The following is a 25,326-nucleotide window of genomic DNA, read 5'->3' as shown; positions in this document are numbered from 1 at the left end:
CTTGCTCAAATTCAGGATCAACCTCATCCTTCTTCTTTCCTTTTTCTCAGGGATGATCTGTGTGAGTGTGCATGTGCGTGCAAGTGTATGCTGGAGGCCATCAGGTAGCATCCTGGCATCAGAGGAATAATGGGAACTCTGCCTAATGTGCTATACTGTGCCTTTGCTAGCCCAGGAGAGATGTCATTTGCCTCCCCTGATTCTCATCATTATGCACTAGCATCCACTGCCAATGTACATGATCTTGCCTTGGCTTTTTGATTATTAGGTCCATACCCTTTGAGTCTTCTTCATACAACTTCAGTCCCTTTTGTACCTTTAACCCTCTCTCAAGACTCAAGACTTCCTTGGCTCCTCTGAGGTCTAGGGAACTCCTGCATACTTTCTGCACATTGCAGTTAAGTGTGAGAGACTTTGAGGCTACACTAGGGAACACCTGACTAGGTGTTCTGTTGGATGTAGGGATTCTCTACAAGACTCGGCATTACCAACCTAGTACTAACAAAGCCAGATGGTTGTTTCTCCTGCTGTAGGATTCTTACACATGTATCTTGTTTCTATCAAGTATCTCTTGTACCACTACGCCACCCAAGACACTGCCCAAAGTGATAGAATGCTAGGCTGCTCTGAAGGATGCACCAACTTCTAAATCCTAGTCATCACTTATTGAATGTTCCCCGTTCTCCCCACTGCTTTTTTTCTCCATTTGTGAAGGAAAATGGTCTTATGTCATGATTTATCATTCTTTATCATCCTATGATCAAGTTATAAATCCTATGTACTGAGTCATAGCGGGTTTGGCTCTTGATATTTAAACTCAAGTATTAAGAACTTAACTCAAGACTTTTTGGTTAGCTGTTCAAGCCTTAGTCTTGACATTGAAAACCATGGCTTTCAAATCTATGATTTTTGTTATCAATTTATGAAAGTATATCTGAAATTTCAAAAGACAAAATTTGACTCTTTTTTTTCTGGGTCCTCTCTCATCTAAGACTGTATATAAAGAAAGTATATGATGCAGCTTGGATTGTAAGAGGAATGAAAGAGATAAAGGGAGTTAAGAAACACAAATAAAAACTAATATCAAGTTATTTCTCCAATAGATAAATATATATAACTCAGGAAAGAAGAAATGGTGAGCAAAGGTGAGGCAATGAGAACTGAATCCATTTAATACATAACACTAAAACTAAGGAACAATGGGAATAATGATTGTGTTTTTCTGTATTACCTGATATTTTAATACAGTAAAGATGTATTATGTATTTTAAACCAGTCAATTCATGAAATTATAATTTTTATCAGACAGTTCATGTATTATCTCCTCTCAGAAGGCTTTTCTGGTTGCCACCACCATCCTTATTCATAAGTAGGGTTAAGTGCCCTCCTATTTGCTTCCACTGCAACCTATGTTTACAACATGATATTACTCATCAAACAGTATCGTGTTTACTTTCTGTTTCTTCTACCAAGTTGTGAGCAAATTTAGGACAGAGGCATGGTTTTTAAGTCCTCAGTGTTTAGCATTTGTCTGGCACACTGTAGATGTTAATAGATGTGTCAAAGTGCATATATAAATGAATCAAGAAAGAATAATAAATGAATGAATGATCAACTTTTATTGAGCTCTTAGCATATGCCAGGCACTGTTCTAAGTGCTTTGTGTTCAGCTTTTTAATCCTCACAACCCACCTGTTGAGACTGGTACTAGGTATACACCTGTTTTACAGATGAGAAAATGGAGGCACAGAGAGGCAAAGTTTGGATAAATAAATGAGCATTTCAATTTGGCTTGAGCATCAGGTAAACAAAAGGGAGTTTGTGAAATAAAACTGAAAAGGCACGTTTGATTCACATTAAACAGGACTTTCATGTCTTGCTGAAGAATTTGGACTTAATCCTATTGAAGATTCTCATTATCCAAAGTATGATCTGCAGGATTTTCATAGGTGCCACATGTGAAAAAGAAGCTTAGTTTTTAGATTGGGAACTGTGAGTGTAACAGAGTTTAATAGAACTTTTCAGAGTTTTTAAAATTCAAAACAGCACTGTGATTTTGAAAAGGCATATATAGAGTGCAGTTTCCCCTCAAAATACTTTACCAAGAAACTCACAGAATTAGTATTCAGCAGAACACTGTGTTGGATTCAGTGGGGAAGTAACAAAGATTACTAAGTAGGAAAGGAAAATGCCCTTTAGAGAGATTATTTCTACCCATGATGCATTAGATTCATTGCATACTCATTTAACTTGCAGACCAGACTACCTGCATTCAACTTTTGGCTCCACTTTTTTATTGGCTGTGTGATCAAGACCAACTTGCCTAATCTTTCCGTGCTTCAGTTTTCTCATGCATAAGTGAAAATAATAGTATTCACTTCTTTGACTTATGAGAATTACATAAATAATCCATATGAAGTGATAAGAACCAAGGCTGGCCCATATTAAATACTTAATTCATATCAGCTATTATTCTTTTCCAATTGTTGAAGTGACATATAATAGAGACATATAATATAGGTAAATGGCAGTAGAATTTTAAAGAATACAGGTACAAGAGAAAATGTAATCTGACACAGGACTCAGAAACAGAATATATAAAAATTCCTACAAATCGGAAAGAAAAACACAGTTAACCAATTTTTAAAAAAATAAGCAAAAGTATCTAACTGGCACTTCACAAAAGAAATATCCAAATATCCAGTGAACACATGAAAAGATGGTCAACATCGTTGGGAACTGGAGAAATACAATTAAAACCATAAGATGCTATCTCATATTAATGGTCAGAAATTTTAAGTTGACAAGTGGTGGTGGTGTGTGAAAACACTAAACCTGCCATACACTGCTGGTGGGAATATAAATTGGTAAAATCATCTTGAAAACTCTTTGGCAATATCTACTAGAGCTGAATATATCCATGCCCTTTGACCTAGAAATTCCACTACTAGCTATGTACCCATCAGAAATATATGTGACTATTCAGTAAAAGTAAGGTACAAGAATGTTAAAAGTAATATTATTCATAAGCTGGATAAAACACAGATGTCCGTCAGAGTAGAACTGATATACTGTGATACATTCATTCAATGGAATACTATACAGCAGTTAAAAATGAATTAACTGGAGAACCTAAGATGGCGGCTAGGAGAGACAGAGCAAAAAAACACCTCCATGAAAGATACTAGATAAAAGCCAGAAAGTGACCCAGAACACCAGTTCCAGTGATGCACCAGCCGGACAAGGTCTGCTAAATCCACAAGGACTGTACACTTGGTGAAACCGGGAGTCTGTGTTCCGAAACAAGTGAGTAAGCCTGCTGAATGCCTGGCAGCCATGCTGCGGTGTGGGGAAACCATGGGTTGGTGCTTGGAGGTAGACTAGTTCTTTTTTAAAAAAAAAACAAAAATGGCTGCAGATACAGCAGTGAGAACTGCACAGTGAAGTGCAGCAAGAATGTGCTGTGTGAACACCTCGATGTCTGGTGTGGAAGATAGCCTTTCGTACACCCACTGCTAATTGTCTCAGAGTGAGGAATGCAGAGGTGAGCCAAAAGGGGAAAATAACCATGCCCCTTGCAGCCATCTTCCTGGTGGGCTGGGAACACTCCTGCCTAGCCCTGGAGCCACAGCCCAGAGATATGCCAAGAAACCCAGTGTGACAGGAAGTGTTTCCGGCAACGCGCACATGCACTACAATATTGGGTGTGGACAATAGCCTTTTGTGCACACACAGCTTATTGTCCCAGAGCTGGGAAGGCAGAGCTGTGCGAAAAGGGGGAAATTAACATGCCCCATTCAGCCATCCTTACAGCAGGCTGGGAAGGCACCTACACGGCCCGGTGGCCCAGAGCTTCCCTTGAGGGATGGTGCACACTTGTGACGTAGCACAGCCTTCCCTCAGCAGAGGCCCTAGAAGGGCACAGCTTGGAAGAGGGACCCACTAGGAAATCCCAGGGTCAGTGGCAGAGACAATCTGTGGCGAGACTGAAATGAAGGTTGAGACTCTTACAAAAGCCTTAAATCTCCAAGAACACCTGGGAGGTTTGATTATTAAAGCTGCCCTCCCTCCCTAACCACTCAGACACACACCCCACATTCAGGGTGGATAGCACCAACGACACACTCAAACTTGGTGCACCAATTAGACCCCACAAGAATCAGACCCCCACACACCACAAAGCTGGGGAGAACTGACTTGAGGGGAATAGGTGACTTGCGGATGCCATCTGCTAGTTAGAGAAAGTGTACGCTACCAAGCTGTAGATCTGACAAATTAGAAATAAGTCTGTGAATAGTCCTACATATCCTAAAAGAACCCTATCAAGTAAAGCAAATGCCAAGAGGCCAAAAACATATGAAAAAGCCAGACAATATGGATAACCCAAACCCAAACACCCAAATCAAAAGATCAGAGGAGACACAGTACTTGGAGCAATTAATCAAAGAATTAAAAACAAACAATGAGAGCATGGCACAGGATATAAAGGACATGAAGAAGATCCTAGAAGAGCATAAAGAAGAAATTGCAAGAGTAAAATAAAAAAAAAAGATGACCTTATGGAAATAAAAGAAACTGTTGACCAAATTAAAAAGATTCTGGACACTCATAGTACAAGACTAGAGGAAGCTGAAAAACAATTCAGTGACCTTGAGGATGACAGAATGGAAAATGAAAGAACAAAAGAAAGAATGGGGAAAAAAATAAAAAAAATTGAAATGGAACTCAGGGATATGATAGATAAAATAAAACGTCCAATTATAAGACTTATTGGTGTCCCAGAAGGGGAAGAGAAAGGTAAAGGTCTAGAGAGAGCATTCAAAGAAATTGTTGGGGAAAAGTTCCCAAACCTTCTACCCAATGTAAATACACGAAGCATAAATGCCCAGCAAACTCCAAATAGAATAAATCCAAATAAACCCAATCCAAGACATATTCTGATCAGACTGCCAAATACTGAAGAGAAAGAGCAAGTTCTGAAAGCAGTAAGAGAAAAGCAATTCACCATACACAAAGGAAACAACAAAAGACTAAATAGTGACTACTCAGCAGCCACCATGGAGGCAAGAAGGCAGTGGCATGACATATTTAAAATTCTGAGAGAGAAAAATGTCCAACCAAGAATACTTTATCCAGCAAAGCTTTCCTTCAAATTTGAGGGAGAGCTTAAATTTTTCACAGTCAAACAAATGCTGAGAGATTTTGCTAATAAAAGATCTGCCCTACTTCAGATACTAAAGGGAGCCCTACCGACAGAGAAACAAAGAAAGGAGAGAGAGATATAGAGAAAGGTTCAGTACTAAAGAGATTCAATATTGGTTCATTAAAGGACAATAAGAAAGGGAGGGGAAAAAATATATCTGACAAACATAAACCAAACGATAGGATGGCTGATTCAAGAAATGCCTTCACAGTAATAATGTTGAATTTAAGTGGATTAAACTTCCCAATTAAAAGATATAGATTGGCAGAATGGATCAAAAAATATGAGCCATCAATATTTGCATGCAGGAAGCTCATTGTAGACACAAGGACACAAAGAAATTGAGAGTGAAAGGATGGGAAAAAATATTGCATGAAAGCTACAGCCAAAAGAAAGCAGGAGTAGCAATATTAATCTTATATAAAATAGACTTTAAATGCAAGGATGTTGTGCGAGACAAGGAGGGCCACTACATACTAATAAAAAGGGCAATTCAACAAGAAGAAATAACAATCATAAATGTTTATGCACCCAACCATGGTGCCACAAAATACATGAGACAAACACTGGCAAAACTGAAGGAAGCAATGGATGTTTCCACAATAATTGAGGGAGACTTCAACACGTCACTCTCCCCTATAGATAGATTAACCAGACAGAAGACCAATAAGGAAATTGAAAAGCTAAACAATCTGATAAATGAATTTGATGTAACAGACATATATAGAACATTACATCCCAAATCACCAGGATACACATTCTTCTCTAGTGATCATGGAACTTTCTCCAGAATAGACCATATGCTGAAACATAAAACAAGCCTCAATAAATTAAAAAAAAAAAAATTAAATTATTCAAAGCACATTCTCTGAGCACAATGGAATACAATTAGAAGTCAATAACCATCAGAGACTTAGAAAATTCACAAACACCTGTAGATTAAAAATGAGAGGGAAATGAAAACATTCCCGGATAATCAAAAGCTGAGGGACTTCATTACCAATAGATCAGTCCTATAAGAAATGTTAAAGGAAATTGTGCAGGTTGAAAGGAGGGGACACTAAACAATTGACTGAAACCACATGAAGAAATAAAGATTTCCAGTAAAGATCACATGGGTAAATATAAATACCAATACTACTGTATTTTTGATTTGTAACTCCACTATTTACTTCCTACAGGATCTAAAATACCTAAAGCGTAATGATAAATCAAAAAAAAAAAAAAATGAATTAACTACCATTACACAGCACTGTATTACAGACATAATGTTGAGTGAAAAAAGCCATGCAGAAAAGAATACATGCTTTATAATTTTACATTTAATGTTCAAAACAGGCAAACTAATCTATAGTGATAAAAATAAGATTGGTGTTTGTGCTTGGGGATGGAATAATGACTGAATGTAGGCTTGAAGGAGGCTTCTAGGGCGCTGCCAGTGCTCTATTTCTTATTATGGATAGGAATTATATGGGTGTGTTCACTTTGTAAAAATTAATTGAGCTGTATTCTTATGATTTGTGTGCTTTCCTGTGCATATGTTATACTTCAGTAGAAAAGTTTATTAGAATATATGAGACAATGCTAGGGTGGAATCAGGACTCCTTAGTAAAGTGAATTGATTTTGAGGAATTGGAAGAAGAAAATGTTAAATATGGACATTTGAATGTATGAATGAGAGTATGACATGACACATTCAGTTGACACAACACTGCTAATCTTCCTGAACAGTGCCAACTCCCCATATAAAAATCTTTCATTACTTCTAGAGAGTGCAGTTGTTTCTAAACCTAGAGAATGAGGTCCAGCTTCCTTGACTTTATATCCAGATCCTCTCTATTCTGCTGCCCTTCCGTTATCTGAACCTTCAACTTTAAGTCAGACGGATGCCTATCCACACTGTCGCAGAACGTGGCCCCCCTGCCCCGATTCCAGGTCTTGTCCATGCTGTTCCCAAGACTTAGAAAGCCACCATTGCCCTTGTAAGTCCTGCCTCTGCTTCAGAGTCCATGTTAGTCCTCCTATTTGTGTACCACCCTTTCTAACCGCCAAAGATTGCAGGATTCTTCCATTTTGCTAACTCAGGAATCATTGATTGTTTATACCACACAGTAACACTTAACTGAGATTCCTGTTTCTATTACTGGTCTTTTGGTTTTCTTTTCTTTCTTTTCCTTTTTACCCTTCCTCCCCTCCTTCCACCTGTCTTTCTTTTCATCCTTCCGTCTTTGTATCTCCATAGTTTTGCTAGTATTTTTATGTACTTATCCTGTCTCCTCATTGAGAAACTAAGTCTCTCAAATACAGAAACCACATTTTATATTTCTCAGTCTTCAATGCCTGACACAGTGGGTTCTCAACAAATGTTTACTAATTATGATGACAGTTTGCCTAAAATCAAAGAGGCAGTGAAGAGCAAAGCGCATGTAAGAACATAGATTTATCTATTTCAAATCCTGAGCTAGTTCTATTAAATCATTGGACTTCAAACTTTTTGAATTCGTAATGATATCAGTAAAATTTTATAATATATCCTTACTGCATGCATACTTAATAAAAATTGTATAAATTTTTATTCTAAAAATAGATTACAAAAATATACAGATTTATAAAATATAAAATTAGTATATATGAAATGGAATTTTTCATTGTTTTCCTTGTAGTGGTGGTTTTTACACATAGAACCAGAAATTTTTGACATTTTTGGCTGGCTTTGGTTTTAATCTCATGTTATTTCTCATGAGAAGTTTGTATTAGGAGAAGTATCCATCCTGCCTTTTACTTGTTGTTTTGCTTGTGTTTGCATTATTTGCATCATCTTCAATCTGCATTTTCTTTCTGTATTCTTTGTAAGCCACTTGCTCACTTATGAGAGTTAGTGCTGTTCAAATTAGAGAACAGCATGGTAAAAAGACTTAAAACTCTCACTCTTCCTTCAGGATGCCATGCCTAGTGTCAATCCATTTATGAAATATAGGGCAACAATCCAAATACGAAATGGTGCACCATAGCCACTGTCAATTGGTATATGATATATTAGCAAATCTAATCTCTCTCTTGTTTTAATATGGAAATTAAAAATAAAAACCTCTAAAATCTTCTTCTCATACCCCCTCAGTATTTTCTTATGCTCCTCATTTTGAAAGCAACCATACTGCTTTCTTCACAGAGAGAGTATTTCACACATTGCTCTAATCATTTTAGATTATCTTACTCTAGGATTCCTGAACAGTAGGAATATGGCTAGTTCCTTCAGGGACTCATGAATAAATACCAAATTAACACCCTTAGGTATCACCCACATTACTAGCCCCCTTTTCATTTGCTTTTTATTTCTCACTACAATTTCCTATGATTCAATTCCTACTGTATTAGTTTAGGTTACCATTAGTCAGTAGGGATTATTTTGAAATTTTATATAAAAGATCTTTGCTATGCAGTTCAAATTTGAAGGTCATTTCCTCTGAGGAGAGATTGTGCCAACTCTTACCCTCAGGTTTACTCCCCACCCCACCCCACCATACTTTGGTTAATTGTGCTTTTCCCCCTTTCTTTAATCTTAAAAGCATTCTATCATTTTTTTTTCTTTTTTTCTGTAATTCAAAGTCTCAACATTGTAGTCAATTGGATATCAGAGACCATGTGGTTTATATTAGCTTATGCCCAAGATGTAAGCTAATATAAATAAGTAACTGGGAGGCAAACTCAAAGAGTGGGGGGCAGAGTGGTCAAGGGCTTGACCTGCTTTAGTTTGCCAGCACTGCTTCTTAGTAGCCATGTGATTCAGTTTAAAGTACTTTTAGATTCAATGTCCACATTTATAATACCTACTTCTCAGGGTTGTTGTGAGGATTACCTAAGGTATTACATGTGTAGTGCCTGGCACATATAAGGTGTTTAATAATGGTAGCTGTCAGCACTGTTATTATCATTTCTAATATTAAACTCCTTATAAGGATGAGGAAGGAGTATTCTCTTACTTTTCCCTAGCTCACTTAAAGGAACCAAATTACTGTACCATTTGCTTCTCCCTCCTGTGCAAATAGACTTTTCTTTAAAGTATGAATTTGCAATAGAATTAAATGGGTAATTTTCTTGAAATGCCTTGCAGGGTCGTTTTTGCAGGGAGCAGAGAAATCCATATCCTTGGTGCATGGAGGGAGGAGTGAGTATGCAGCAGCTTTGGCTTGGGAGAAAGGGAGTTCTGAGCCAGAAGAGAAGGTCCTCACTGATTGGTTAGAGTCAGTGAAGGAAAACCCTGTTGTGATTAATTTCAAGGTAAGATTAAAAAGCATTATGGGTAAAAGAACTGAAGTAGTTCTCTAGCAGCCCAAATTACACATCACACAATTCCTTTTCTATTTCCCTCTCAGACAATAAAGTAAATGTCTTTTGTTAGTAGGCATACACAATGTACCTTTTTTGCTTCAAACCCTAAATTGCCCCTCTATTGCTTTTGCTATTCAAACAAGCATTCTATAGTACATGCATGAAATACAGGAAAGGGAACATAGAGAATAAAACTGCTCACATTTGCCTTGAGTATTACTTTTAGTCTCCCCATGTTTACAATAAAGCTGATTTCTGTGGAGGGGAGGTGGGGTTCTTTTTGGTTTTTTGTTTGTTTGTTTATTTGTTTTTTGTCTCTAAGTTTTATTTGTTTGTTTTGTTTTGCAACTCTATTTGATGAGCACTCTTAAATCTTGGGATTTTAGAGCCATTTGGCTTCCTGTTTTTTTTGTTTTTTGTTTTTTTATCACTGCTGATTGACGTTATTAGTAGTGTATTTGTTGTAATAACATGGAGAGATGATTTTTATTTTTTATTGTATGCTATTTAAAACTAGTATTGCCTAAAGCATAACCATGTAAAAAGGACTCCAAAGAAGATATGTTCATTTCATGTAAATGAAAAAAAAGGAGTTCATTCATTTTGTAAGTGGAATCATTTACATGCAGCAGTAAGATTAAGTTCTATAGATTATGACAGGAAAATAAGATCCAGTTGCCCAGCTTAATACTTGTAAGTTATACATTGCCCTAAATGGTCATTTCTTTGGGATTTTAAAAGTTAATGAAATGAACCCTGATTTTTGGTTAGCTCCATTTATTTGTATGTGTGTCTTCCATTCATCCTACTGGCTGGTTCATTTCTTCATTATCTCCCATGCCACATTTTCTCATCTGGCTGCACCAAAAGCCAATACTGTCCCTGGAAAGAACAGAACACTGAAAGCCTTTCTTCTTCATCCTCCCTAAATTTTTCTGCTTGAATCAAATTTAATGAGGTTTCAGCAGAGAATGAATAAGCTGCCTAAATCTTGGCCACCCTTTCTCAGTACTTTAAAGCATGCATTTGATGCCCAATATATAACATGATATAAGTCCAAGTAAGGGATGCCTCAAATGAGGCTTTCTTCACAGCAGACTTCCAGGGAAAATGAGCTCTAGATACATCACACTTGCCATTCTTTAGGGATGGCAGAAGCTGTCTAGTTTTGTAGAGAGCTGTTCTCCCCAGCCTAAAGAGGAAAGAAATTCTCTTGCCCTTATGTAGAGGACTTTTCTCCACTGGGTTCTACAGCCTCATATTCTATCTTCTTTAATAATCCCTGTGAAGGGTGGAATTTTCCAGGTCTTCTTGTTCAACCCAAGAGAACTGGGCAGCAATGCCAACATATTGCCTAAGGGATATGTCTGAACCTCCTCTTTACCATCTGCTTCTAGCTTGCTCCCATCATGGACTTGGTAAGAAACATCCCCTGTGCAGTGACAAAAAGGAATAACCTCAGGAAAGCTTTTCGAGAATATGCAGCCAAGTTTGACCCTTGCAAGTGTGCTCCATGCCCTAATAATGGCCGGCCCGTGCTCTCAGGGACCGAGTGTCTGTGTCTGTGCCAGAGCAGCACCTATGGCGAGAACTGTGAGAAACGGTCCCCAGACTATAAATCCAGTAAGTATCAGAAACAAATTGTGAGATGGGCACCTTTTCCCCTCCCAACTGTATTCTAGGCTGCTTGATTAAAGAAACAAAACAAAATGAAAACTTCTGTTAGTAACCTCTACCCTGTGTGCAAACTCACCAGAAAAATAATCCTGTAAAAAGTTTAGACTCTAAAGTCAAATAGACTTGGTGTGAGCCTCAGCTGTAACCTACCTTGTCTCATTTTTTATGCACAAAATGGGGGTAATAGTAGTATCTATCTGAGGAGTAAAAATTTATATACGTAGCACAATGCCTGTACAATAAAACATATAAAATAAAGTATACTGCAAAATAAAATATGTGCTACTGTTTTTATAAGCCTCACATGTATTGTAATATATAATGAGGATGCACTTATAATAAGAGATCAATTAAGCCAAAACCAGAGTTTTCATATGGGATTAAGTAATGTTTATGGTTACCTCAAATCATCCTTAGGATGGATTTTATATATAAAATTTGCTTATAGTTGATTCAGGTTTGAGGGAATAGGAAGGGGAAGTCAGACAATGTGTCAGGCACTTTCCACAGGTAATTTCTTTTAATCCTCCCAGTCACCCTATATTATACAAAGGAGGCCACACAGCTGAGAAGCGGGAAACCAGGCTGACCAAGTTTCAAACCTAAACTCTCCCATGATCCATGAGTGGTACTTCCTCTGTTCCAGATGCAGTAGATGGGAACTGGGGTTGCTGGTCTCCCTGGACTGCGTGTGATGCTACTTATAGGAGATCAAGAATCCGAGAATGCAATAACCCTGCTCCCCAACTAGGAGGGAAACCCTGTGTTGGGAAGAAAAGGCAAGAGGAGGACTGCACATTTTCAATTATGCAAAACAAGTAAGAATGGGTAGGGGGAAAGAATGGGACATTTAGTTCCACTAATGTAAAGAGTTAAGATATTTATTATCCTACTGCTGAGTAAAGAAGTAATTAGAATTTTACCTATTTAGTAGAGCTTATTAGTGGGCATTGGATCTGCTGCAACTCCTTCCTCATTATGTAATTTTTTTTTCTTTTTAAAACATACAACATGCACATATCTTTTACACACACATATGTATATGGGCACTTATATATGCATATATATACACATACATAAATATGTATATGTGCATATATGAATATGGATAAAAATGGGTATATATTCACATTTTTTTCCCTTTTAGTGGACAACCATGTATCAGCGATGATGAAGAAATAAGAGAGATAGATCTTTCTGAGATAGAATCAGATTCAGGGTGTCTTCGGCCTGTTCCTCCAGAAAATGGATTTATCAGGGTAAGCATCCTGACCTCTTTAGATTTGATGTTCAAAAAATAGAATTTGAAAAGTATGAATTTTATTTTAATGAGTTACTGTTTTCCTATTTTAAAAATCTCGTATTGACTTAAAAAGTGGAAAAAATAGTATTTGGAAATGTTTTGTGATATTGGAAATTATAATGGTGTATCTATGTGAATAGAAAGGGACTTGAACACAATATAGGTTTGGATAACTTGTAAGAATTTGCAAAAAAGATGTGGCTGCTTATTTCTCAGTACAAACAAACTAAACCCCTATCTAAAGCACGTTATCAGAGAGATATCAGAAGTTATCAGATATCAGAGAGTTATCAGAGTCTTGGCTACAATCATAGGAGGTGTTGAGTCTATAATGTCTCATTAGGTCAGGAATCTATAGAAGTCTTAAGCATTCAACATGATTTTAATGTATCTTTTAAATTAATGTTATCTTTTTTCATTAAGCCATAATAGATCTCTATGATTTTTTATTTAAAAAAAAACACAATTGAATAGTTAAAATGATTACAACATACCTTATCAGCTAGGCCAGGGCTTCAGATATATATTTTCCAGGAGATGTATGATATTTAAAGTTGATCACAGAAGGCATGCCCCCTAATCATGCTGACTTCAAAGCATATTTTCACACCTACAGTGGTCAAAACAGCATAAAGATAGATATATTGGCCAATGGATTCGAACTGAGAGTTCAGAAATAGACCTTCACCTCTATGGTTAATTGATTTTTGAAAAGCCTGCAAGTTCACTCAACTGGGACAGAATGGTCTCTTCAACAAACGATGCTGGGAGAACTGGATATCCACATCCTAAAGAATGAAAGAGGACCTCTCTCTCACACCTCATAGAAAAATTAACTGAAAATGGATCAAAGATCTAAATACAAGAGCCAGGACCATTAAACTCCTAGAAGAAAATGAAGCGAAGTATCTTCAAGATCTTGTGGTAGGCAATGATTTCTTAGACTTTATACCCAAAGAACAAGCAATGAAAGAAAAAAATAGATAAATGGGACCTCCTCAAAATTTAATACTTTTGTGCTTCAAGGACTTTGTCAAGAATGTGAAAAGGCGGCTGATTCAATGGGAGAAAATATTTGGAAACCACATATCTCATAAGGGTTTAATATCCAGAATATATAAAAAATCCTACAACTCAACAATAAAAAGATAACCAATTAAAAAATGGGCAAAAAACTTGAGTAGACATTTTTCCAAAGAGTAAATACAAATGGCCAAAAAGCACACGAAAAGATGTTCAACGTCACTAGCTACTAGGGAAATGCAACTCAAACCACAATAGGATATCATTTCACACCTACTAGGCTAGCCACTATTAAAAAAAAGCAACAACATAAAACTACAAGTCTTGTAGAGGATGTAGAGAGACAGGAACACTCATTCACTGCTGTTGAGAATGTAAAATGGTACAGACACTGTGGAAGACAGTCTGGCAGTTCCTCGGGAAGCTAAGTATAGTTTTGTCATATGATCTAGCAATCCCACTACTAGGTATATATCCAGAAGAACTGAAAGCAGGGACTCAAACAGACATTTTCCCACCAATGATCATAGTGGCATTATTAGCAATTGCCAAAAGATGGAAGCAACCTAAGTGTCCATCATTTGAAGAATGTATAAACAAAATGTGGAATATACATATATGATGGAATATTATTCAGCTGTAAGAAAGAATGAAATCCTAGTGTGTGCCACAACATGAATTAACCTTGAAAGCATTATGTTGAGTGAAATAAGCCAGGACACAAAAGGACAAATATTGTATGATCTCACTGATATGAACTAATTATAATAAGCAAACTCTTTGAGTTTGAATCTAGAATATAGGTTATCAGGGGATAGAATTGGATTAGAGAAAGGGGAGCTGATGCTTAATTTGTGCAGAATTTCTATTTAGGTTGATTGTAGATGTTTGGAAATGAATAGTGGTGATGGTAGCTGTGCCGGTTTGGATACATTACGTCCCCCAGAAAAGCTATATTTTCTAATGCAATCTTGTGTGGATAGACTGATTAGTCTGTTGAACAGGGTGGAACCTCTGACTGAATTGTTTCTATGGAGATGTGACTCACCCAACTGTGGGCGATACTTTTGATTAGATTACATCCATGGAGGTGCGGCCCTGCCCATTCAGGATGGGTCTTGATTAATTCACTGGAGTATTTAAAAGAGAAGCTAAGTACCAACCAGCTTCCTGATGCTTGGAAATATTTGGAGATGCAGACAGAAGGACATTTGGAGATGAAGCCCAGAGTTTGCCCTGGAGAAACTAAGAGAGGACCCCACAGATGCTTAGAGAGTAATGCCCTGGGAGAAAGAAGTGAGGATGCACAGGAGCTGAGAGAGAGGAATGAAGAGAGAAGCCCAGAGACATTTTGGAGAAAATCATTTTGAAACACAACCCAGGAGCACATTATCAGTACTCACTAGCCTCGTTGCCTTCCCATCTGACAGAGGTGTTCTGGACACCATCAGCCATTCTTCAATGACGGTATCCTCTTGTTGGTGCCTTAGTATGGACACTTTTATGACCCTAGAATTATAACTTTGTAACCTAATAAATACCCTTTATAAAAGCCAGTCCATTTCTGGTATTTTTCATAATGGCAACTCTAGCAAACCAGAATAGTAGCACATTATTGTAAGTGTAATTAAGAGTGCTGAAATACGTTGGTTAATGTTGAAAGGAGAAGTTTTGGGTTGTGTATGTTACTTGAAGGAAAGTTAGAAGATGAAACATGGACTGTGAACCCTGTTGTGAATGATGGACTGTGGTTATTAGTACAAATGTAAGAATGTTCTTTCATGAATTATAACAAATGTACAACACTATTACAAGGTATTAATAGTAGGGTGGTAAATGGGGAAAAACACACCTAATGTAAACTATGGACTATAGTTATCAGTTAATAGTACCATTTTAACATTCTTTCATCAATTGTAACAAAGGTATCACACTAATGCAAAGTGTCAACAATAGGGAACATTGTATTTTTGACATGACTTTTCTATAAACCTACAACCTCTCTAATTAATATAAGTACATAGATACCAATATTTAAAAAAATTATGCTAAGTGAAAGAAACCAGACATAAAGTATTACATGTCATATGATTCCATTTATATGAAAGGTAATATAAATAAATTTATACAGACAGAATTAGATTGGTGTTTATATAGGGTTGGGGGAGGATAGAGGAATTGAGAGGTGACTGCTAATGGTTATAGGGTTTTTCTTTTTGGAGTAATGAAAATGTTCTAAAATTGATTGTGGTGATGAATGCATAACAGTGATTATACTAAGAGCCATTGATTGTTAAAAAAAAAAAAAGGTCCTACTTTTAATAGGTTCATACCCACAGGAATGGATTCGATTTAAGAACATGTTTTTCTGAAGTACATATGGTTGCAAACTATCACAGATAATTACTTCCTTTTCAATTTTTTGTACTCTTCTCCCTCTCAATAAATGAAAAAAGCTTCACACTATTACCTCTTTAAGAATGATAGGGTTTTTCATCCTCTCAGCAAACAACTATGAAGCCCTGTACAAATATTGGTAACACAGAGATCTGGTACTGGAGTTGCCACTCAAATGTTGGAGATGGGCTGATAAATGTGATACACACTATAAAAATAGAACTTTGCACAAGTTGTTGCCAAAGCTCAAAGCTTGGTTTATCTCATGAAGCTGGAGAAATCAGGGAGATTTTCACAGGGGAAGGTTTTCACAGCGAAGCTGGATCTTGAAGAATGACTTTGTCAGGCTGAGAAGAGACATGGTGTTGAGAAAAGAGGAACAGTCGGGTAAAAACATAGAGGCATGAAAGAGAATATTATATTCAAACAACAGCCAGTGGTTTTGTTCTGCTAGAACATAGGTTTTATGGAAGGAAATGTCAGGAAGTGAGGATGGTAAAGTAGTTTAAAGTTAATATTCCCAGCTAAGAAGTGTAAGCACCATTGAATCTTGAAAATTTTAGTGAACCCCCCCATAATAGTAGTTGCACTTTAGCCATTAATTGAGAAAATACTTAATGACCAACAAGTTGTAATTGAGTAACACTTTTATGTGATTAATATTCAATTAGTCGTAGTATATTTGCTGCAATTGTGGGATACATTATTTATTCAATTTATAGCCAATGTTTGGTGAGCATATAGTTTCTCTGTTCTTGCAATAATAGAAGGCCACAGGTTGAGAAGCACATGTTGAAAATCTCCCCTATACAGTGGGGAGCAAACTTTTAGGCAAAAATATATCCTAGTCAATTTAGGATAGCAACTTAGGAAGCTGGATATAAAGAGGAAGATTCGAATAATAAAAGAGATCAGTTAGAAAGTTGTATTGGCAAGAGATAATAAATGCTCTGAAAAATGCAGTGGTGATGGCATAGGAAAGGAGGAGAGGACTTCGGGTGATGTGCAGAAGTCAAAGTTGACAGGACTGTGACTAAGCACATACAGGAGAGAAGAATCAAAAGAATCCAGGATGACTCTGAAGTGTTTAGAGTTTACTATTCATAGCATTAATTATTTGCTGGTTTCATTTTTAATCCTAGAATGAGAAGAAACTATACTCGGTTGGGGAAATAATTGAAATTTCGTGCCTTACTGGATTCAAAGCTGTTGGATACCAGTACTTCCGATGCCTACCAGACAGGACCTGGAGACAAGGAGATGTTCAATGCCAACGTGAGAATCTGGGCAAACATTTTGGGTAGCTGCTTGAAAGAATGAATAGAGCAAACTCATACCCTTAGATGCATACATTTTACTATTTTTAAGTAACTCTGGTAAAAAGATTTAGTGAAGCAGAAAATGGGGCTCATTTGCTAAATTTAGATTTCAAAATATCTTCATTTTTCAGTTCTCCTCCCACTGTCTGTTATCTTCATTTCACAGGACTGTGAAGTATGCACTTATAGAGAAGTCCAGGAATTTGTAGACTACATATAACTGCAGACGTTCGCTTGCATCATGTACAAATTGATGCAAACTGATGAGTCCAGGAAGATGATCCTTGCATTCTTTATGTGTCAGAAATGGGATGTTTTGTGAGATGCAGCTTTCCCCATGGTACTGCTCCTTGGAGCATGGTCACCTTTGCTGAAGTGAACATATTGTCCTTTTAAGAGGGTCTTAAAAGCCCTCCTGAGCTTGTAGGCTCTGCATACACCCATGCTTCAGTAAAGTCAAAAACAAGATTCAAAGAGGCTCACATTGGGACCTGAAGAGTTACTTCAGTGTATCATGAAGCAGAGCTGGACCAGTGTCTCCCACCAGGGAGAAGAGGGAAGAAAAATATTTATTGAAAAGAATAGGCCCAGATATGTTAGGAAAGTTGAAAGTGTCTGAATCCAGTGCCTTAACAAGGAAACCTCAGATCATGGAGCTATAGAGAGTTTTTCAGTGAAGGCGCCTCTGAGGATTCCCCAGGAGACACTCAACTTAAAGAATACAGTAAATCTTATTAAAGTTGCCTCTTCAGTTGCAAAAAAAAAAAAAATCTGTCTGCATTTGCTTGAGCATCTGCTCCACTAAAAAAACATCTGAAATGTTTCTTTCCCTGCAGGGACAGGATGCCACAAGCCAGTTGTGCAGGAAGGCCTGACGATCTCACCATTTCAGAGATTATACAAAATTGGTGACTCCATTGAGCTAACCTGTCCCAAAGGCCTTGTGGTTGCTGGGCCATCAATGTACACGTGTATGGGGGATTCCTGGACACCAGCCATTCCAGACTCACTCACCTGTGAAAAAGGTGAGTAGCAGCTCAGGAATCTGGTGTCTGCTGAAGTGGTGCGTACCCAAGATTGGTATACTACCATCTACAGTGGCTTTTTTTCTTATGTGTATTTTGAGAAGAAAGCAGGAAATTCTGCTGAAGTGCCGGGTTATATTTCAACCAATGTAAATAATGAGGTCAGGCAGCAGATGAGAAATTATTGGTCAAGTGGATGTCTTTAAAGGGTGAGTTCAATTTTCTTTTCCAACATAAAACTTCAATATGTTGAGGAAATACAAGCTCTGTCCTCTAACAAGAACAGGATTGATAGTTAACTGAAAGTTTAGGTTAAAGTGGAGAGCCATAAAAAGTAGTACAAACATAATTAAGCACTTAATTTTAACTTAAAACATAAAAATGTACATTTATTCACTAGTTTTTTGATGTAGGACCAAGGTCTCTTATTTCCTTAAGGGTCTCTTGATTAGAGTCCCAAATCTTCTCTTTCAAGTAAAGCACACTCATAATTCATCATCTGTGTTATCTTGTACCAGTTTCTGTAAAACAATGGCTTTGCACTCTAGGTCGGACACTTTAAACAAACAACTTAAAAAAACAAAGCAAAACAAAACAAAACAAAACCACCTCTGCCTGGGCGCCATCCCCCATATTCTGATTTTATTGAGCAGGGGGTGGGGCGTGGGGGGCCTAGTACTATTTGATGTTTCTTTAAAAGCTCTCCTAGCTAATCCAAATGGGCATCAGGAGTTGAGGACCATTGTTTTGAAGAGGTGTATAGTTATACCTTCCACGTCATGACTTCCCCACTGTGGTTTTGATATATCACAGGTTGGTGTAAGAAATTCAGTGGAAATTTTGGGGGAGTTTGTGGAAGTCACGGATGACACACAAAGGCTAGAAATGGATAGGTATCTTTAAAAGCTTAGTAAGAAAAGGTTTAGCCTACGCAATGTAAAAGTAACAAGAGAGGCAGCGGCTGCTGAACAGGAGGCAGCAAGGAAGTTTCCTAAATCTGTGGAAAAAAAATTTACGTGGATTTTCCAGATCATGGGGGTGTCGCAACCCTAAACTCCACAGCATAGAAGGGATAACTGTCATCTCAGAGACTCTTGAGAAGCAAATTGACAGAACACTTTTAGATTTTTTTTCTTAATCTTTTAGTTGTCTTTTCCACAACTAATTAAAAATTTTATTTTGAAAATCACCTTCATTAAATCATTCTAGGTTTTCAACTGGATTTTCATTAAAATAAATCCATTTTTACTCCGCCATTTTATCAGTTTATGTAATGGCCAATCAATCTACACGATCCCAACAAGTATAGCTCACATAAACAGATTTGGAAACAAAGCAAAACTGGCTCTTGGTAAAGATATAGCTTAACTAGTAGGAGAAAAAGCATGAAGCTATAGACAAGAGAAGCCCATGAACCCTGAAAATTCAATGTGAGACAATAAAAAGCAGGTACAGAGGGACCAGAGAACATCAGTTAACCCGCGAGTCTGTTATCTAGAGGACAGCTAAGACAACTTCCACTAGTTTATAGCTTTCAAATTTCTCAATATGCTTTTCAAACAGTGTGACATTTGTAATCAGAGAATTCTTGAGGAGAAATCAGAGATGCTAGATGATTGGGGCCATTTTGCTTGTGGAAAAACCAGAGGCTCAGAGTGGTTACATGGAACATAAAGTTAGACAGTCTGGGTCAAACAGAGACTAGATAACATTTCTAATCCCCCTAGCTCTTTGCCATCGTTTGTTCTTTATTCTCTTCGAGGCTTTTATAATATGTGAAGGAAAGAGAGAAAAAGTTAACCTATTTAATAACCTTAAATAAAATTATTGATAGAGTTCATAGAAACTGGTGAGAACTTCAAGTTAATATTGTATCTTGGTTTCACTAGAATCACGATTATAAATATCAAGGATGGATGTGTTGGGGAACCGCAGGCTTCGGAAAGTTATGATCATCTAGGCACCTTCTGTAGATTCCTCTTTCCTATACACATAACAGCACACGCACACACAGAGACACATAGGTGTGCATGAGTGCACACCACACACACACACACACAACCCTAGGGCTGGAAAAGAAACTGAAATTATCCAAAAGGAGAGATAGGAAATATTCTACATCTAGATAAAGGAAATAAATATCCTATCTTATATACTTTTCAAGTGTCATTCTCTCAATGAGGGCAGTCATAGAAAGAGAAAGAAAATAATTACTAAAACCAGACATTTTCTTCTCAATGTGTGGAGAGCTGTGAGGCAAAGAGAATTTCCCTGGTAGTCACTTGGTCAGGGAAAGACGCTTAATTCTTTTAACGTGGAAGAGTTTTGAAACTCTCAATGTGAAAATGAGTTCTTGAAGGAGTGAGATGCTACTTGCCTCCATAGTTACTTTCTTCCTCCTTCAGAGAAACTAACTCCTCCAGCAGCACTTCAGAAGACCCCTTTGCCCTCAGCACTTTGAAGATCACAGACTGTTTTCGTTTACATGTTGCTCACAAATGGTACTGGGAGTGCGTGGACAGCCGAGTGCCAGTTCCAGTTTCAACCTCACACTTAGTGGGGGGAGATCCTTGCATGTGATCATTAAAATTGCCAAAACACTGGTGAGGGAGCAATGCTCTGTGCCACTTGAAATTTGATTCTCCTTGGAAATAATTTATAGCTAATGGTTCCTTCCTGACCTAAGTGCAGATTTATTTACAAAGGGCAAAGAGGCATAGCTATATAAGTAACCAAAGAATAACAATCCCGTATCTTAGTACTTGAAGCCTTACCAGGTCTTCAGGTTCATAAAGATTCTGGGATGAGTTTCACCAGGTGGAATGAGCGTCCTAACAGATGATAAAAGAGGGTAACAAAAATAGTAGTGATGAAGAAAACATATCAAATTTTTAAAAGTCTTTATTTTTGCCTCTAACATAAACTTCCTTCCCCTATCAAAACTTCTACCTAGTAGGTTAAGAGGACAAACCATGAGCTGAATATTCTCCTCTGCCATCTAATGTGGCAGAGTATTATAGATAAAGGCTGTCTACTGCCCTCCCTTGACAATTCCTTGCTTACCAAAAACATTTTGGTTCTGTGGATGCCTAATTTGCAAATCCACACCAAGGAGGTCTATTGTCATCTAACAGTCTCAGGAGGTTGATTTCAGGTCCATTTCAGCCACCCTAAAGGTTCTCTGGTGTTCCTCAATGGTAAGCAAAGACAACAAAGGGTACCCCTTCCACATAATATGCCCCAAGTGTTAATTCCCTCTACCTTTATCCCTCTCCCCAAATATAAACATTTAATTCCTCATCTTAGCTCAAGCAGCATTTCCTTGTGGGTATTTCATTAAATTTCCCAGTTGGGGTCTTTTTGTTATTTACTCTGTGCTTGGCCATTAAATATTGCAGTTTGTCAAGGCTCAGATCTGTTTCCTTACCTCAGTTACACTCCCCTGCTGTGAATCTTGCCATACATATATCTTCAATGATCCCCCATGGACCAATAACAAATTTTAAATGTTTAGCATAGTGTTTTCCACTGAGCTTCACACTGGCATAAACAAATTCCAATATATCTCTTTTGTTTGAATGTCTCAGAGATAGCATCAATTCAACATATGCAGAGAACTCTTGATTCATTACCCACCCTACCTAAAACAAATCTCTTTCCAATTTTCCTATTTCAGTTAAGGCACCATTGTCTATTCTCTTATGCAAACTGGAAACTTGAAAATCATACTGGACAGCTCTCATAACTTACCCACAATATATAGTATCACCTATTTTACCTGCTAACTATGTCTCAATTTATGTCCTCCCCATTTCCACCTCTGCCACTCTAGTCCACATGACCATCCTCTTTTACATGAACCGCTATAAAAACCTCATAGATTTTCTATGCATAGCCCTCTTGTCCACCATGCATTCCAAATCCATTCTCCACACAGAAGCCAGAATGAATTTCTTTTCAAAATCCAGACCTGATTTGATCACACCACCTCCTGCTTTAAAACCCATAAGATTTTCCACTGTTTATAAAGTCAAATCAAAAATCCTTCCAATGCCCCAGATGGGCACCCACCTACTTCTCTGGCTATATCTTGTTCCATGCTCTTGTTTCTCTGTGCTTCAACCACACCAGTCTTTTCATTTCCAGGAAAGTCACATGCTGCCTCTTTTGAACACTTTTGTAATTGATGCTTTCCTTTGCTTTAAACACTCTCCCTTCTTTCCTCCCATTGTACCATTTCTAACTATCTTACTTTCCCAGGGCTGCTATGGTGTATACCGTACAATAGGTTAGCTTAAATAACAGCAATTTATTGTCTCAGGTTTTGGAGGCTAGAAGTCTCCAAAGGTACTGGCAGGGCTTGCCTTCTACCAGAGCCTATAGCATTTTGGCCATCCTTCATTACATGGCAATTTATCTCTCTCTCTCTCTCTTCATGTCTGCTCCTCTGTCTTCCATTGACTTTGGCTTCTATCAACTGCTTCTGAATTCCTCTGCCTTATAAAGACTCCAGTCACATGGATTAAGATCCACCATGATTCAATTTAGCCTCATCTAAATAGGATCTTCAAAGATCTTATTCACAAATGAGTCCACACCTTACTAATAATTTTATCTTTGGGGGGTCATATTTACAGATGGGTTCACACCCACAGGAATGCAGATTAAGACTTGACCATGTCTTTTGTGGAGAGCATGATTCAGTTCCTAACACTGGCCTTCCTGGCTGCATCAATTTTCTTGATTATGTGCTTTCTCTTTAATAGCACCATACCTGCAGCAATTCTATTTGTATTAGTGTGTTTTATTGAACTCTGTCTGCCCTCCAAGACTGTAAGCTCTGGGAGCACTGGGTCTGGGTCAGATTTTGCTCCCTTCACTATCCTTAGAACCTAGACAGGTTGGGAACATCATAGGGGATCAATAAATATTTGAAAAGTGAATGAATAAAAATATGACCAATTCCACATTCTTTAGCTTTCCAAACTTAATGGCAGTTCCTAGTAAGAAAATGACAGTGCAGGAGAGCTGGAAAGGATCTTTCAAATGGAATATTTCATGACTACATATTTGGAAAAGCCAAAATGAATGTTCTAACTCCAGGAGTAAATGAAGACCTTTCACCACTGCCTTTTTCTCCTGAATGCAAGCTTACCACTCGGAATCCATGCTGTGCACTGTTCTTTTCTCCCTTTTCATTTGTTTCAGATTTTCTGACAAAATTAAAGGGCCATTGTCACCCAGGACAAAAACAGTCAGGATCTGAATGCATTTGCTTGTCTCCAGAAGAAGACTGTAGGTAAGAGGTACTCTACTGAGGTGTCTGGAAATTAAGAACCTAATTTGGTATAACCAGCTTGATGGGGGAGTTAAGCTTATTGAAGTGCAAACATGAGGCATATTTATTTTTCACGTAACTGAGACCCCTGTGCTCTATTGAATCCCTTTTTCCCCACAGGGTAGCAAGGTTTTGTGATTATCTTTCAGCCTGGTTCCCAAATTTGCATGGCTTTTCCTTATTAAAACAGTCTCATTTTGGTTATACAGACTTGCTCCTGTCCATTTTTAAACCTCAGATTCAATTATCTCAAAATTCTTGTACTTCCCCCTAAGTTCAGGGCAATGTTGTGGCTCCAAAACAGCTTGGAGTGGAGGAAGTGGTATGGGCATGGATTTCACACACATACACGCACACACAGACCCAACTTTACCAATTTACTCCTTCATGCTGGAGGAGAGATCAGGGAGAAGATAAATGATATATACTCATGTAACTGCCATGACTCTCTCCTCTTGGTTGGTATAACTGTCTTTTCTTTACATGAACAAATCCAGGAGTGGAAACTTGATTATTAATTTAAAAGCTAGTTTCCATTGAATTTAATAGACAAATCCAAAATAGCATTAGCTTAAGATAAAATTTTGTCTATTGCATGAAATAAATGCAGAGGTAGGCAGTCCAGGGCTGCTATGATGATTCTATCACTTCACAAAACTGGTGAGGCTCCTTTCAACTCTCTTCTCTGCCATCCTTAAATTTACTTCATGGCCCAAGATTGCTTTGCTGGAGCAGGAAGGTAGGATGACCAAAAACAAGCACATTCCCTCTTTTTAAGGAGATTTCCTAGAAGACCCATCACTTGCTTCCATCTCTTTAACCTCCTCATATTCACATGACCACATATACCTGCAAAGGAGGCTGTGAAATACAGTCCTTTGGCTGGATATGTAGCCACTCTAAATAAAATTAGAGTTAAATGACTAAGGAGGAAAGAGCAAATGAATGTTGGGATAGGAAGCCAATAGACGTTGCCACAGTTGTTAATGCTTCACTTTCAACACATTGGTTCTCATGTTCCTCTGGGCTACAGGTGGACAGAGGCTTGTAAGGATACATTCATTGTTTTTTGGAGAACACTACTGGGGTCTTTCTCTGAATAATTCCACTGACATGAGAGACTCAACCCATAGGTGGCTTTATCTGTCCTCTTCAGTATCCACCATGAGTGGTCCTCCTAATTCTTTGTTGCTGGAGCACCCTCATCTAGCAGATATCGCCCTCTTAGAAGTACCACATTGTCCACTTAACCCAGAGGAAACTGCTTTCTCTTTCTCTTTGTCATACCAAGTGGTGAGAATACAGACTGGCCCCTGAAATTCCTCTCTCAGCTCTGCCATACTTCTCTTGCCTCTTTTTAATTTGGTGTTGGAGGTATTTGGGGGAGTGACTATCCTCACATCTTAGGGTCTCTGAATTTAGAAAGTAGCCTTTTGTTCCCAATTGTAGGTCTAGAGGCCAGCTCCTGGAAACAATCTTACACACTGGTGCACTGACTGTTGACTCTAAAGTTGACATCAGAGAAAAAGCTCAAGTTTGGAGTAACCCAGATCTTGTCCTCTCAGCAGGAGAAAGGGTGTGGCTTTTTGGTAGCAGGAGCCATCCATCCTCTTAGAGTAAGCAAGTTACCCAGGAAATGACTTCAAAGCTCATGCTTTTAATCACAATACAGGCACATTTGAAAAGATAAATATTAATATAAAACTCTATAT

General features: G+C 37.8%; 1 protein-coding gene across 1 annotated transcript in view; it reads left to right on the top strand.

Moving 5' to 3' along the window:
- Positions 1-25,326, top strand: part of C6 (complement C6) — a 72,697-nt gene that overhangs the window by 41,269 nt on the left and 6,102 nt on the right. Inside the window, exons 10-16 of the mRNA XM_037799336.1 lie at positions 9,315-9,481; positions 10,930-11,155; positions 11,856-12,027; positions 12,357-12,468; positions 17,075-17,207; positions 18,088-18,276; positions 23,485-23,575. Of these exons, the coding sequence (XP_037655264.1) occupies positions 9,315-9,481; positions 10,930-11,155; positions 11,856-12,027; positions 12,357-12,468; positions 17,075-17,207; positions 18,088-18,276; positions 23,485-23,575 (1,090 nt within the window). The remainder of the gene's footprint in view (positions 1-9,314; positions 9,482-10,929; positions 11,156-11,855; positions 12,028-12,356; positions 12,469-17,074; positions 17,208-18,087; positions 18,277-23,484; positions 23,576-25,326) is intronic.

This window comes from Choloepus didactylus, chromosome 11 (genome assembly GCF_015220235.1).
Source record: "Choloepus didactylus isolate mChoDid1 chromosome 11, mChoDid1.pri, whole genome shotgun sequence".
In the NCBI taxonomy this organism is placed as follows: Eukaryota; Metazoa; Chordata; class Mammalia; order Pilosa; family Megalonychidae; genus Choloepus; species Choloepus didactylus.
Note: the sequence above shows the minus strand (reverse complement) of the source record. Positions and strands in the feature narration are given on the sequence as shown.